Here is a 15,798-nt window from a genome sequence, read left to right on the forward strand (position 1 = left end):
AGATAAAAGCTTCTTGAATGATATAACCTAACCAAGACATACAGTTCAGTCAAAGTGCAATTTTTCCTTTTGCCACAAAAATTATGTTTTACAGGAATATATGCTCATAGACAAAAAATGAACCCAGAGAAAGCTTAACTAAAGAGCATTTATTGTATTTTCTACTAAGCCTTTGAGTTTTGAGGACGTAACTAAATTTTGGAAAACCTTCACACAGAAGGGTATAAGTACAATGAACATTATGAAGCAGATATGAACAGCTGGGAAGAACTGTAACCAAGTGCTAACTGAGTGAAGACAAATTTTCAGCTACTTTTTAGTAAAAAAGAAAAAGAAAGTAGGGAGGGACAGGGGCTTCAGATTGAACAAGACAAAAATCTAATACATTCAGCCTTGGCTAGATTGTAACAAAATGGAAAGAGGACTTCTATAATACAAAGCTCTCACTACAGCACGCTGTACACACCTGTTTTCCAAGCCCTCCCCACATCCCCCCCAAGGCTGCCACTTGGATTATTTGCCGGCTTGTTGGGCCTGCCGACGGAGAAGCACGTAGATCTTCTCTTTGATCCAATCTTTGTTATAGGGCTGGTATGTCTGAGTGTCCGCTCGGTACCTGAAAATCCAAAAAGCAGGGATTACTGTTACTCTCTCCCAATAGAAATAGAGTCATCGAACCAGGCTAATAGAAGCCAGCAGAGATGTAACTAACAGTGAAACTGACCAATAAAAATGCTGATGTCAGTTTTTACCATCTGCCTTGGAAAACGTTTTTAAAAATTCAAGAACTATATATTGTCTGGGGTAGTAAAAAACCAAAATCTATAAACCATCAAAACAACAACAAAAAACTCTTATGGAAATGCAAATAAAAACAAATGAGTTGTCACTCCAAACCTACCAGAGTGGCTAATACGCCAGGAAAAGGAAAATAGTAAATATTGAAGGAGATATGGGAAAAATGGGATACTAATGCACTTTTGGTGGAATTGTGAATTGATTCAACCATTCTGTAGACAAATTTGAAACTGTGTCCAAAAGGCTATAAAATTGCCTACCTTTTGATCCAGCAATACCAGTATTAGGTCTGGATCCCAAAGAGGGAAAAGACAAAAAAAGAAAATAACCTATGTTTCGAGAACATGTATAGCCGGTCTTTTTGTGGTGACACAGAACTGGAAGTTGAGGTGACAGCCATCAAATGAGGAATGGCAAATTGTGATGACATGATTGCAATGGAATATTATTATTATTTATTATATGTAAAATATGAGCAAGATGTGCCCAGAAAAACCTGGAAAGTCAAATGAATGCAGATGAAAGCATACTTCTTTGCTTGGGTTTTTTGATATATGTTCTCTTACAACAACACAGACTAATACGGAAACATGTTTTTTGCATGTATTATATTAAAATTGTTTTTACATGTCATTGAGGAGAAAAATATTAAAATGAAAAAGGAAAAATAGTAGGGATAAGGACTATCATTAGCAGCAATGTCTAATTCATAGTCAAGAGGGTTTTTAAAACTTGAAGTGCCAACTTAGAGCTTTGGAAGTCTCTAAGAAAAGGGAGAAATATTTAAGTTGATCAAAAGTGAAACAGCTTATTTTAAATTAATTATTTATATTAAATTTCACAACGTGAAAAATAGCTATCAGGCAAGTAGGGATAATCCATGAAATGTAATGAAGAATGAGCATTTCACAAGCACTGTATACCATCTGGTGGGAATATGATGAATATGCAGAATAACTAGTTCGCCTTGAGTATACCTGGGCTTATCCAGTGAAAATCATCTTTAACCTTTCAATTCCTTTGTTTCTTTCAAAAATCTCCTTTTTATATTATTTCCAATCAAGGGAACAAATGTCAATTTTATGAACTCAATTAGTCCCATTTTAGGAAAGGAAATATTGAAAGCAGAGACACAAACTCCTTAAGGGCAGGGACTTTAATTTTTGTTATTAAGTAAGCCCTATTATATATTATAGTGCTTAAAAAACACTAGGCATTTAATAAGCACTGCCGATTGGTGGATGCAGTTTTCTACGGGCTTTAGAGATGAAAAATTTTTGAAAAAAATTAAAAATCTATCCAGAAATTACACAGCAATACATTTTTTCATTTATTCCTATCTTCCCTCAGCTTCTAATCTATATCACACCCTGCACAAATCACATTCTCCTCCTATTGCTCTGACTTCTCTTCTTTTTAATAGTCTATTCTTTATAAAAGTAGACAATTCTCAAGGTTCTTTGTCCTGTAGTTGTATAACTTCTAAGCAAAAAACTTAAGACATTTCTATCTCTGGTCCAAACTTTTAGTTCTACATTTCCATCATCTGGCAGACAATTCCATGTAAATGTCATCTGTTCAAAACTGAAAATATCTCCCTTAAAATGAGCTTTCTTCTGACCTCTTTTTAAATTATTAATAATGCCATCTTTCTTTCACTCAATCCTGAAACTCTGGAGTCATTTTATTTGATTCCTTCCAGCTAACAATCTTGTGCTATTTCCATGATCTTTTATCTTTCACTTTCTCAAAATCGCCACCTTTATTAACCTCACCTGGACAATTCCAACTTCCTCACTTTCCGTCTCTCCCATCTTTAACCCATTTTTACAGATAATCATTTAACTTTTGCTAAAGTATATTTATGATTCAATCATTTAACTCTCCCATACTCTAATCAATTATCTTCAATGATTAACCATCGAAAAGATCCAAGTCCTAAAGCTCAAGGTTCTCAATATATTCCCTAAACCGTTCTATCTTAATCTCTCATTACTTTAAATTTCCTCATATAGTCAAATATTTAGGTGCCCACAAGGAGCAATGTATTGTGTTAGGTAATGGAGAAAACATGAAACACTGGCTTTTGAATCCCAGGACACTGCAAAATGAAAAAGAGTTTCCCTTCAAGAAGCATACATTCTAATAAAGAAGGTGGATCTGTGAGGGTAGGAAATATATCACCCTCTACTTAAAATTACTGCCCCAAAGAACGTTAACTTGAAATAGTTAAGATATAAGCATTTAAAAGCAGTGGACAGAGCACTAGCCCTGAAGTTGAGGATCTGAGTTCAAATCTGGCACCTAAGACACTTTGTGATTTTGGGCAAGTTACTTAATCCTGATTGCTTCAAAAAAGAAAAAAAAATCTTTTTAATCAGTTAGCATGTGTGTGCTTATCTATTGTCATTGATATACGGCTGCACTGAAAATCCCTGTGACCTATTCCTACACAAGAAATATATAAGCATAGTTGCATCAATATCCTAGGCATCTGCTAAATAATTAATACATCATTCTCTAAACATGCCCTCTCTCATTTCCTTGTCTCATCATACAGTTTCTTCCAACTTAATTGCCTTTCTCTCATCCCATATATCTTCCAAAAAGGACTGATAATTCCGTCCTTTAAGGCCTCAGTCAAATGTTATTTTCTTTCATGAAGTATTTCCAAATCTACATCAACCTTTTAGACTTCTTATTCTACAGTGGAGATTGTTTTACTCATTTTTGCACCTCACAAAGCCCCTAGCACAGTACCTTGCCAACATAATATTTATGTTCAACTAGATACTCAGCATGAAATTTCATCTGTATAAAAAAAAGGGAGACAACTTTTAAAATGTCACAACTAAGGCTTTGAATCTAAAGTGCATTCTAAAATAAAGAAAACTACTCTCACCCCCAAACCTAAAAATCTCTATTAGTGCTATAACCATTGCTTTTCTGTCATTTTCCCATTTGAAAACATACTATGTGCACCTTTCCCCCCCTGCATTTTCCCCCTTTTATTCTTATTTTTTTCTCTCAACATGATTCATATAGAAATAAGTAAAAAATGAATATATAAAAAAAAATAGGGGGGGGGGGGGGGGGGGGGGGGGGGAAGAGGGAGGAGAATCAGACTAACCAAAGAATGAGCTGATAACTTAGCACATAAATTTTAAAATATTCATAGCTAGGTTTCCACTTTATTGGGCAAATTTTTAATTTTCTTGTTTTTCTTTGTTATAAGGAGAGGTTTTGAGAGTCTAATTATTAGAAAGTTCACATGTGCATATATACATGCATGCATTAATATATACAAATAAACCCTTTAAAAAAAGAGTAGTAGATAATGAAAAAAGGAGCAAGAACTTGGAAGATATGACTATAAGCAGAAAGGGAGATAGAAGGAAACAGAATCCCCATACAAATAAAAATACAAATGAAATATGCTAGAGGGAAAGAAGAAAAAATAGATGATGTTGAAATGTTCTGAGGAACTGAGATGGGTGAGGACATTTATTTGAATAACTACAAATTTATAATTTACGTGTGGGTAACAAGGTAGTGGGAAGTATAATTAAGAACAACCAGTCACCCTCCAGTTCTGCTACTTTTGTGTCATTTAACCAATCCCCAGTTTTCTCATTTGTAAAATGGGGTACTTGAACTACTGGATCAAGCTATGAAGAGAAAAGTTCTTCGCAAACTTCAAAATACTATGTATATATAAATTATTATTGGGGGGCAAAGTGACAAAAATGTTTGAAGAATTGTGAGGAACAAAAGAGGGAATAATAAACAGAGTAGACTGTTACATACTACTAGGCCAGAAGATCAGCCTTCATATTTAGATATCAGACAAAATGTATATAAAAAAGGCTGCTAAAGCTAGTATCACATAAATTCCATTCTGCTCCTATGCATTTTTTCAATTTTTAAACATTTTTATTTAAAAGTTTTGAGTTCTAAATTCTATCTTTCCCCCCCCTCACTCCCTTATCTCCCTGATAAGTAATCATACAAGTTCAATTATGTAAAACATTACATTATTCATTTTGTACAAGAAGATTCAAATAAAAGGGGGAAAAAAGAAAGTGAAAAATAACATGAGTTAGGCTTATAAGTTCTTACTCTGGAGGCAGATAGTATGTTTCATTAATCTTTTGGGATTGTCTTGGATCTTTGTATTGCTGAGAATAGTAAAGTCATTCAAGTTCTTCACTTTGCATTAATTCATATAAGTCTTTCCAAGTTTTTCTGAGATCCTGCTGATCCTTTTTTATAGTACAATAATGTTTCATTACAATTATATGCCACAGCTTATTTAGCCATTTCCCAATTGATGTACATGAATTCAATTTCCAATTCTTAGCTACACCATAAATAAGAGCTGCTATAAATATTTTTTGTACAAATAGGCCTTATCCTTTTATGAATGTTTCTGGGGGTATTACTAGATCAAAAGGTATGCATTTGATCTATTCTTTAATTACATGGTATTAAAGAATAACATAGTTTTTATCAACAGCAACCCAGAATGCCTTTGAACAAAAACTCTGATGAACTCTGTGATATACAAACAAAAATGGGGAGAATGTTAAATTTTAATGTGAGTTCTCTCTGCTTACTCATTTAATGGGCAAATCTTTAGAAACTTTCAGTGCCTCCAATTCTAAAGCATAAAATGGAATGATCATTCTTACTTAAATGGTAGACTGAGATAATGCACAGAATTACAGTATTAAATTGAATCAGTGACTAAGAGGGAAGAAGGAAAACTAGAAAAAAAGAATAAAATTTTTTATTTATAATGGCAGATGATACTTACACAAGGCAGCTCAGGTCTGCCAGATCATCAATGAAATCAAACAACTGACTGATATCATATGTGATGGAGGGACTGTTGGGATTCATTCTCTTCAGATGCTCTTCATACATTTTACAAACTCCTAGAAAGAGAAAAATAAGATCTTATACAAATTTCGCAGTTTGAGCTGTAAATGTAAAGTTTAAAAAGACCCAAGATATTTTGAATTTATTTTGATTGGCACAAGGTTTCTTAGTGTTCTCCCACTTTTAAATGCAACTTACTTTTATGAATTCATTACAATATTAACTGTTCAATGTCTTTATTGACAGTCAATGACAGTGAGGTCAGAGTATAGAGGTTTGAGTAAAGGGATTCATTATTCAGTAGATCAAACAGCCTGGAATATTAATTTTATTCTCTCATCTCACAATGAATTGTACTGCTAAAGATATATCCAACACTAAACTGAACATATATTGTTTGACCCAGAAGTATCACAGATAGGCCCACATACCAAGCAGACCAGAGATGACAGAAGGTCATATGTGCAAGTATATACACATAACCCCAGAACTACTTGTAATAGCAAAAAACAATGGAAACAAATAATGTCTCTTGAATGAACAAATTGTGGTATATGACAGTATTGTTGTGTTATAAAAATCATTAATTTCTCAAAGAGTGAACTTGGAGAAATATGGAAAAGTTCATGTGAATTGACTGGAGACTAACAGCAGAAGTGGGAGAATGAATTATAACCACAATAAGGTAAGGAAAATATCAAAAGACTTCAAAATTTTGATCAATATAGTGTCAAATTGTGACTTCTGAGAAAGATAAAGCCTTCTATCTCTCAGTAGAAGAGACAGACCACAGGTGTGAACTGAAACACATTTTCAGACATGACCAATATGTTTTGCTTTGCTTTAACTACATTCAACCAAAAGAAAAATAAAAGGAAGGTTCTAATGCAGGGTTGGGTACATGGAAGCATAAGAAAAAAGCATTAATAAATCACTTAATAGGGGTAAAGTACATCTGTTATTTACTAAGTATGTAACCAACTCTATTATGAGTGTTATTTTGAAGAGAGAAAGGTTAGTTTATAGATTAGTTTCCTAATCTATAAAATTAAAGACAACAGCCAACTCTACTATATACCTCACAGGGTTGTTATTACTGTCAAGTGAAATAATACATCTATGTAAAGTAGTTTGCAACTTTAAAGTACAAAACAAACATCAGCTATTGTACTATCTCAACAAATAAAATATAGTGTGCTGGACAGGTTCTGTTTTGCTTTTAAAAGATAATGAAATTTTAAAACTTTACAAAGCAATTCATCCCCATCAAATTAAATTCAAATCAATTAGCAGAATAAAGGGAATCATCTCCACAATAGAAGGAATAAGGCTGTTCCCCCCCAACACACTCCTACTTCTAAGGTTTCTTTAGTGTAATGAGACAATTGCAATTCATCCCCATCAAATTAAATTCAAATCAATTAGCAGAATAAAGGGAATCATCTCCACAATAGAAGGAATAAGGCTGTTCCCCCCCCAACACACTCCTACTTCTAAGGTTTCTTTAGTGTAATGAGACAATCAACTCAATTAACAGGTCCTGGGGCTACAAATACAAAAAAATCTTACCCCAAAGTTGCTTATTTTCTACTGAATGAATTTGGAATTCATTTAGTTTGGAAAAAGTATGTCATATTCTCATTCCCTTAGCTGTTAAGTTTAATTATGTAATAATATGTTCAAGCTAATGAAGGCATCAGCTGCAAAGAGGTGGCTAATTTATCAACTCCCGTTATAATGCAATTTGGATAAACCATTCAACTAACAACTTACCAAAAGACAGTTATGACTGTCAAAAGACTCTCAGAATGCACAACATTCAATCTACTATTTTAGAAAGTAAAATCCTTCCCTGATGATACTCTAGGTTCTTGAAGACTATGTCAGCAGAACATAAGCTTTTAACAGTTTCATCAAGCTGTAGTACTTTATGTATGAGCCAGACTGACTATAACAAAAAAAAAGAAATTTCAAAGGCTCATCGATAGGCTGGTCATAGGGTGGAATGATTCATAAAGACCATCTACTAAATCAAAGGGTGGTTGTGATTTGCTAGTTAAGGGATTCATATCAATGAATCCACAGATCTTTAATGAATAAAGAATTATTAAATTCAATAATGCTAATCACTAAAGGCTTTCTTTTAAAAAACTAATATATGCAAAGTTTATATTCCAGGTGGAAAAATATTGGAGTAATCAAGGCAACACAAGTGAGGAGCTGCAACGAGGATAGCATAAACTTTACAAATATCAATCCATAAGTGGAGAACATTACATACAAGGTCATAATCTTTTTTTAAAAAATATGTTCACTAGTTTTTTATACCCTCCCCCTTCCTTTCTTCTTGGTAATGTAAAACATAAAATAAATTCTTTTAGAAAGGTGATTCTTTGAGAGGATGGAATATATGGAAGGTAAAACCAAAAAATTTCAATAACAGTATTTAAAGAAAAAAAAAAAAAAATCCAGTCCCATAACTTTTCATCCTGTATATATAAAGTAAGTTTTGCAGGGGAGGGAACTCCTTCAACTAGTGCTAACTTACCTTCCATACATTCATTCACTGATTCGTAATCAGCATAAGTTCGGCCTTCAGGCCTCTTGGTAGGTTGTACCAACAAAATAGTATGAGACTGCAGGAAAAAAAAAAAAGGCAAATTCAATATAGTTTCTTAGTAAAATTTGAATAAAGTATAATCTGAAACGCATGTTCAAGTTTAAAACTGTTAAAAAACATATAAAAGAGTGTTATATTTCATTTCCTAAATATTTATGCAACTGCATATAACATAAAATTTAGGCACTTCATATTGAAGTTCCATGAGACCATTACTTGGCAAAAAAAAAAAAAAAAAAGTAACCAATCATTTCTTGAAATTAGATCCTGTATTCTGAAGCTAAAATCTTGTTATTCTCCCAAAGAATTATCTGACATGTTTTTTCCTTTTTGTTTTCTTGTCACCACCTTAACCCAACTCATAGTCAATCTCCCAGGAAGTTACAAAAGACTAACAACTCTCCATCTACAATTTCTCACAGCTCCCTATCCATCTTACATACACTGACATTTTAGGAAGCTTAACTATTACTTCTCATGTCTCCTTAAGCATAAAAACCTTCAGTGGCTCCCCAGGGTCTACAGCAGGAGTAAAGAAATCATGTTGTGCTTACTTGTAAGCTAAGAAGGGGTTTTATATTTTAAATATAATTGTCATATTTTTAAATGTGAAAATTCTCAAGCTGAGGGTTCTATAAAAACAACCCTAAAATTGGGCAGAAATTTGCTGACCCTTGGTTGACTTAAATTCTTTCATGTAACCTTCAAAGCCCTCTGTAATCAAGCATCAGCCTATCTTTTCTAACCTTACTTCATACTACAGCCTAGTATTTCTTAAAATGTGGGTCACATGAATGTGTAGACTGTGAAATTATATTTTATTATAAGTAAAGATTTGATTTGTATACCTATACACCCAGGGTTGTGTAAAAATTTCTTGGGCAAAAAGGGGTTGTGAGTAGAAAAAGTTTAAAAGAAGCACTGATCTACATTTTGGTATTAGCTATTTGTGTATCATACTCTGCCTAACAGATCATGTTCTTTGAGGCCAGGAATGATATTTTCTTTCTCTATGTCCCACATATCTCTGGTAAAGCACTTTGCTACCCACAGGAGATATTTTATTGATCAATTGATTATTAATCCCTATAACCATCTTTCCCTTCCAACTCTATTATGAGTGTTATTTTGAAGAGAGAAAGGTTAGTTTTTATATTTAGGTGCTTGAAGTGCAATTGGGTAGTTTGACAGAAACAAATTTCCCTATCTAAACCGAACTTTTCACAAACAAAATGTTTTATTGAAGAGTACTGGCAGAATGGTATAGGGACTAGAAAGCCTATCTCAGAGCCAAGAAGACCTGGATTCAAATTCAGCTTCTGACAGATACTATCTATGTAACTACAAGTGTTTTAATTCCTTACTTAGTCTCCTATCCTACATTTAAGACTATAAATTGTGGAACATCTGAACTGTATTGGTAGAAAGATCTTTCTTACCAGGAGTTAAGAAGAACAGTCACCAGCAGAAGCAGCAGCACAGATTTAGCTAGTCTGTTCTATTAATCTAATTTTTAATCAGGACCCAGTAGTTCTGATGATCGTTGTTTTATAACATAGTTTGAGGTGTGGAAGTGCAATTCCCCAACTTTTTTATTATTACTTTTGCCATTTCCTAGAAATTCTAGACCTTTTTCTTCATATGAACTTTATTCCTTTGATTGTTCTATAAATTAACTCTTTGGCAATAAGATTGGTATAGCAATAAATCTGCAAATTAGAATTTTAATATTGACACGGTCCCAAAATGAACAATACCTATCCTGCAATTGTTAAGTGTTCCTTTACTTCTACAGTGTTTTCTAATTATGTTTATGTCTTCAGTGTTTTGATAAGATTAACCCTCCCAGATATATTCTGTATTTTTGTAGTTATTTTGAATGGGACTTCTCTATCATTTCCTCATGTTTTTTATTATTACAATATAAAATAAAAATGACTTGTGGATTTATATCTTGCTACTTTACTGTAGCTAATATTTGACTTAGATAATTCCTTTTGCTGATATTCTGAGGTTCACTTAAAAAAAAAATCTTAGCTTTACTGACATCTTTTGTTTTTACATCACCTTCATTTCCAAATGTAAATCGCTCCCTCCGTTACTCAACAAGTCATCCCTTGTAACTAAGATTTAAAAAAAAATTAAATTAAAAAGCAGTCCAGAAAAATCTACCAAAACATTAACTATGCAATATTCCACAACCATAGTTCCCCACCTCACAAAAGAGGGAAATAAGCACATTTCTCAACTCTCAAGGACCAATCTTGATAATTATAATTATGTGGTATTCAGATTTGTTCTTTCCCCTTTCATTTTACATTTTTAAATAATTTAACTGATACAACACTAAACCTATAAGTTAAGGTAAGCAATATCATTTTTTTCTTATATCGTTACAATCCAACTATAAGCAACAAAAAGTTTTCCAATTATTTAAATCCTCCTTTTATTTCTCTTCAGTGTCCTATAAATCTTAAGGGTGTCTGAGTAAAACGAATCCTGGACTTTGTAATTTCAAATGGCTTTTGTTTATCTACCATTTCTTCCTAGATTTTGTTACTGCTCTACAGAAATATTAATTTATGTGTGAATTTCATTTTCAGCCTTCCACATTGTCTCCCTTAGTTGCTTTGTTGACTAAGCTTTCCTAAGCAATCATCATGTCATCTACTTTCACATATAATTTTGTTCCTTCACTGCCACTGCTTATAACTTCAGATTCTTTTTCATGTCTTATAAAATTTTGAGAACTGTGTCAACAGCAGAGAGGACAGGACAGCTTTGCATTAGTCCTATGTCACAGAAGGTTTTTGGTGTCTCCATTTCAAATTATGCTTGTGGTTTTGGCTTATATACATTTCTAATATTAAAAGAATGGATCACAGGCAGAAAAGCCTATGCTTATAAAAGTTTTTGGCATTTGTGTTTTCAAGAGGATTGTTCTGCATCTTTTCAGGTTAACCTGAAACTAATTTTGAACCATACTTGCACCATGGCATAAATCATGATTATCAGCAAATAATTTTGAGTCTTTTCTCAAGATTTTATTTAAACTTTTTGCTTAATAATACACTGATAATGGCAGTAATTGTCTTTACTTGCTTTATTCCTCCCTGGTTTAATTAATAAAATCATACTTTATCTCATAAAGGTAAGCTGGTGAAGAGATAAAAGCAAGACATCAAACTATTTAGAGAAGGAAATCCTATTTCACAATACAGAAATAAATTAGCAAAAAGAAAAAAAAATTTAGATGAACATATCTAACACAATATACCAAAACTAAGTTCCAAATGGATTGCTGCTTAAAGAATGAAAATATAAAAGGTCACCTTATTTTAAAAAAATGGAAGAGGATAGAAGTCAACACACCTTTCACAATCATAACTAGAGGGAAAAAATCTTAAGCAAGAAATAGATATAAAAAACAATTTCAATTACATGAAATAAAAATTTTTTCCATCAACAAAATCAATGAAACTAAAATATAGTAAATTTGATTAAAAGATTAAAAATATCTTTATATCAATTACATCTGCCCTATATCTGTTATTTAAGAAACAGAAGGAATTAATAATACTAAGGTATAAAATCAAATTGCATTCCCCAGTAGAAAACTGTTTTAAGTATATGAACAAACAATTCTCAAAAAAAGAACTTGCAAACTATTAAGAACCAAACTACTAATAATTAAAAGATAAATCAAAACAACTTTGAGGTTTTATCTCATATCCAGCAAACTGCCAAGGATGACAAATAACAGACCCACTTCATTTTGGAAAGGCTATGGGATGATATATACACTAACATTGTTGGTAGAGTTATGAACTGATATATCTATCATGGAAAATATTTTTGAATTATGTGAAGTGATTAAATTATTCATATCCTTTGTCTATAATAATTAAACTATCTAAGAACTGATGAACAGTGGCATATAACCAGGAAAATGCAATGAGTACAAAAACCAAAATAATAAAATGAAATTCTATCCTATATAATAATAATTATTAATCCTTGGTCCTGAAGAAGAGGAAGAGAAAGGGCACTATGGATGCGAAATATTACATACACTATAACAGCAGTTCTCAAATTTTACACTGTTGAAAAGTGAGAATAATCTATGTTTAATAACAACATTTACCATATGAAAAACAAAAACTGATGAATTTTAAAGTATTCATTTAATTCATTAAAAAAAAACTTATTACATGCTAATAATCTTTTTTTTTTTTTTTAAGAAAAAATTCCTAACATGTTCCAAAATAACAACAACAACAACAACAAAAAACGTTAAGGATAATGTATTTATATATGTTGTCTGACATGAATTAAGTGAAGAAAAATCGGCCTCACACAGATAGGTAAATGAAAAAAGAAAACATTTTTAAAAGGAAATAAAATCTTAACATTATTATAAGTGTAACCTCTTGGTTCCCCTAAAAGAGTGTCAGGGCTCCTGGGAAGTTCCATGAACCAAAGCTCAAGAAGTGCAGCAGTATAAGACATTGTCAGTGTGTATTGTTTTCCTTACCCCCCCCCCTTTTGTTATATGAAGGAAATGTCAATATGGGAGGGGGATGAGATTAACAAATAAAACTTAAGATCAATAAAAAGAATATGTGCATATGGATTTGTCCCATACATTAAATATGATAATTAGTACCATCACACTGAACATAGGTTAAAATAGTGCTAATGGCTTGCTGTAAATAAGAGGCTAAATTTAATTTTTTCTTTTAGTTCTCTTGGCATTCAATACATTCCATAATATTGCTGCAATCTATTTTTTCACCATCCTTTCTCACTACTCCCCTTATTTTATATAAAAAGGCTTGTTCCCCATACATTGGATTATGTTCTCTGCCACTCTTCCTACCTATACAGCTTTTCTTATCAAAATATTCCCTTTCATTCAACAATCAGGATCAAATGCCAACTTCATAAAATCATTTGATATCCAATCCCAAAATTGCTTTGAGACCTGAACTTCGATAGTTCTATTACTTCTTGCTTATAGGCTCAAAAAACCGTTTATTAGTATATCCAATTCTAAATTCCTCATGGAACTTAATTTGTCTGAATATATTTTAACAAATAAGTAGTACAATTTTGTTATTTTCAGAATAAAGATTATTATTTTTTTTTTTTGCTATCATAGGATACTAACTTTTAAAAATTTCACTTTCTTCATACCAGAACCATTTCCAGAGCTTTCTGGAGGTATATCACTTTAAATACAATTGCATTAGACTCAAATCCAGTTGTATTCCCTTTATTGGGCAAATGTGTTTTCCAGCATTCCTCATGAACATTTTTTGAGTTTTAACCAACACAAAGCTGCAATTTTTTTTCTTTTTTACTATGGATTACAGTAAAAGCTATGCTGATGTCAAAGCTGAGAAAACTAATAGCTATCTCATTAAAAAGTTTAGAAAAATCTTTCATTTGCACTCTGAATGATACTCCCAACATCTCCAAGTCTGGTTAATTTTAATTCATTCTGGCATTGCTAGTTCATTTTTCCATCTTCCCTTCTAAAATATAATCTAATATAAAAAAGACTAACCTTTTTTTTTTTAAGTTTCAAAATATTTCTTACATTTCTACTATTCTTTAAAACCCAACTCAAATCCCATCTCCACAAAGTTTTCCTGATACTAACTTTTAATCACAATAAATTGTTCAATTCCCTAATGTATTTAAAATACAGCACTGAACATTACCACTTGATTACTAACAAGCAAGCATCTAGGCTCAAGCTTGAATACAGTGCAGTTTTCTATTTCGAAATGCCCTGCAAAGTGCCAGGCAGATAGAGTAGTAGCTTAGGCCACCGAACAAAAACTCAAAAATTCTTTAAAAATGTTGTTCAATCTAGTCAAGAAATACAAAAGCAAATTTTTCTTTTTCAGAACAAAGCTAATTCAATTTTGCTACCAATTTCCATTTTAAATTCTAATCAGACTAGATGGCTCCAATGGGCATGTCAGAAATAAGTTGTCAGGGATATCTTCGTTTTTAAAATAGTTTATACTATTAACACAACAGATATTTAAGATATTCAATAAAAACGAGAAATATTAAAGATTTCACAAAGATGTAAATTATTTTCCAGTGCTGAGATTATTTTTGTTTTAACTCAGCAAGGATTTAATAACCGCCTACCTACCAATTTTAAGATATTGAACCTAGGCTTATTGTTCAATATTGAACCTAGGCTTAATTTGCACTTGTATATACCAAGATCCTCCGAATCTTAAAACTCAAGGGATAGAGAATAAAGGGCACTTATTTAACATCTAACGAAAATAAGCTCACTTGATTTGCAAACTCTTAAATTATACATTTCTTTAGATAACACTGATTTGGGAAGGGCATAGGTAATAAAATAGAAGAGGTTGACTTTAGCCTGTGAAGAGGAAAAAAATAAGAGCACTATGGAAATGATGAATTAAATTATCACAATAAGAAAAAAACAGCAGCAGCAGCAGCACTCATCCGTGAGGAGTGGCCACTCCAACTCCAAGGTCAGTTTAGTGGCTTCCCTACAAAACACACGCATTGCTTCTAATGCCCTCGGCAGCTTTTGGAGGGAAACATTCCCAACAATCGTAGCAGCCTCGGAGACGTGTGGGGGGTGGGGGGGGCCAGAAAACTGGGCTCATCCCCATCATCCCCAAAGCGCGCCACCGCGGAGCGAGCCATGGCCGAGGCCTCACCTCGCTCCCCCGGGACTGGTGCGTGCCCGCCTCGCACCTGGCAGCTGCTGCTCTCGAGGCGGCCCAAGTCAAGGAAGGGGATTCCGAGAGTGGCCCCGAGCCAAGCGCGGGGCCGCTCCCCGGCGGGTGTGAGTAGCGAGAAGGGGAGTGGGGGTGGGGGTGGTTCGCTCGGCCACAATGCGGGAACGGGGGGGCTGGGGACCAGTCCCCGAAGCCGGGGGAAGGGTAGAATCATAAGGGTTAGGGGAGCCTCCGGTTCGGCCCTTCCGGCCTAGGATTAGAATTTGGGGTCGGGGGCGGCCGCCGAGGCCTCTCTCACCATAGTGCTGAGCTCCGCCGCTGCCGCCGCCACAGCCACTGCACACGAGCTGAGCCGCAACACCGCTAACAGCCAATCCCCGCGAGAAGAGGCACCGGAAGTCGGCGCCGCCGCAACGCGAGAGCACCCCCTCGGAGACTAGAGACCCATACCTTCAAAGGAGTTGTTGACGCCTGACTGGCCATCTTTGATGAGGGAGGAAAGACAGCCGAGGGACCTTTCGACTTCAAGGCAGATCTTGTTTTCTCCAGGACGCTGAATATTAGACTTCTATGATCAGACATCCATTCCAAGGGACCAGCTGCTCACGGAGCGACAGAGATCCAATCCCACAAGCCCAACTCAAAGATGGCGGCTGGCTGGGTCGAGGAGAACCAAAAGTAGGTTGTGTCTAGGAGAGGACGGTTGTGACCCGGAAACGACGTTTAGAAGAGGAGGGCGCGGGGGCGGGGAGGGAA

At 34.1% G+C, this 15,798-nt stretch overlaps 2 protein-coding genes across 6 annotated transcripts in view; one reads left to right on the top strand and one right to left on the bottom strand.

The window, feature by feature from the left end:
- Positions 1 to 128: 128 nt before the first annotated feature.
- Positions 129 to 15,730, bottom strand: ERH (ERH mRNA splicing and mitosis factor). Of its 4 annotated transcripts, none has more exons than XM_031952807.1 (5): positions 15,493 to 15,722; positions 10,367 to 10,422; positions 8,228 to 8,315; positions 5,615 to 5,735; positions 129 to 616 (listed from the first exon to the last, which is right to left on the bottom strand). In XM_031952807.1, the coding sequence occupies exons 2-5, from the start codon at positions 10,370 to 10,372 to the stop codon at positions 514 to 516; spliced, it is 318 nt and encodes a 105-aa protein (XP_031808667.1). In that variant the 5' UTR covers positions 10,373 to 10,422; positions 15,493 to 15,722; the 3' UTR covers positions 129 to 513. The 4 variants fall into 4 exon arrangements, with proteins under 4 accessions (XP_031808667.1, XP_031808666.1, XP_031808665.1 ...); XM_031952806.1 differs by lacking the exon at positions 15,493 to 15,722 and adding an exon at positions 15,341 to 15,486; XM_031952805.1 differs by lacking the exon at positions 10,367 to 10,422 and having other exon boundaries at positions 15,493 to 15,730.
- Positions 15,592 to 15,798, top strand: part of SLC39A9 (solute carrier family 39 member 9) — a 41,964-nt gene continuing 41,757 nt past the window's right edge. For both annotated transcript variants that reach the window (XR_004232044.1, XM_012549033.3), the window contains exon 1: positions 15,592 to 15,720. Coding sequence is in view for 1 of the 2 variants with exons in the window: in XM_012549033.3 (XP_012404487.1) it covers positions 15,613 to 15,720 (108 nt within the window). In the remaining variant the exon portion in view is untranslated. The remainder of the gene's footprint in view (positions 15,721 to 15,798) is intronic.

Source organism: Sarcophilus harrisii, chromosome 2, assembly GCF_902635505.1.
Source record: "Sarcophilus harrisii chromosome 2, mSarHar1.11, whole genome shotgun sequence".
Taxonomy (NCBI): Eukaryota; Metazoa; Chordata; class Mammalia; order Dasyuromorphia; family Dasyuridae; genus Sarcophilus; species Sarcophilus harrisii.

What these genes read in the sequence shown, in the direction of transcription:
- ERH (XM_031952805.1), bottom strand. Translation starts at nt 15,624, where the DNA reads ATGTCTGATCATAGAAGTCTAATATTCAGCGTCCTGGAGAAAACAAGA. An exon ending in AGTGAATGAATGTATGGAAG is followed by an intron (nt 5,736 to 8,227) that starts GTAAGTTAGCAC and finishes TTCTCTTTCTAG; the next exon opens with GAGTTTGTAAAATGTATGAA. An exon ending in GCAGACCTGAGCTGCCTTGT is followed by an intron (nt 617 to 5,614) that starts GTAAGTATCATC and finishes TTGGATTTTCAG; the next exon opens with GTACCGAGCGGACACTCAGA.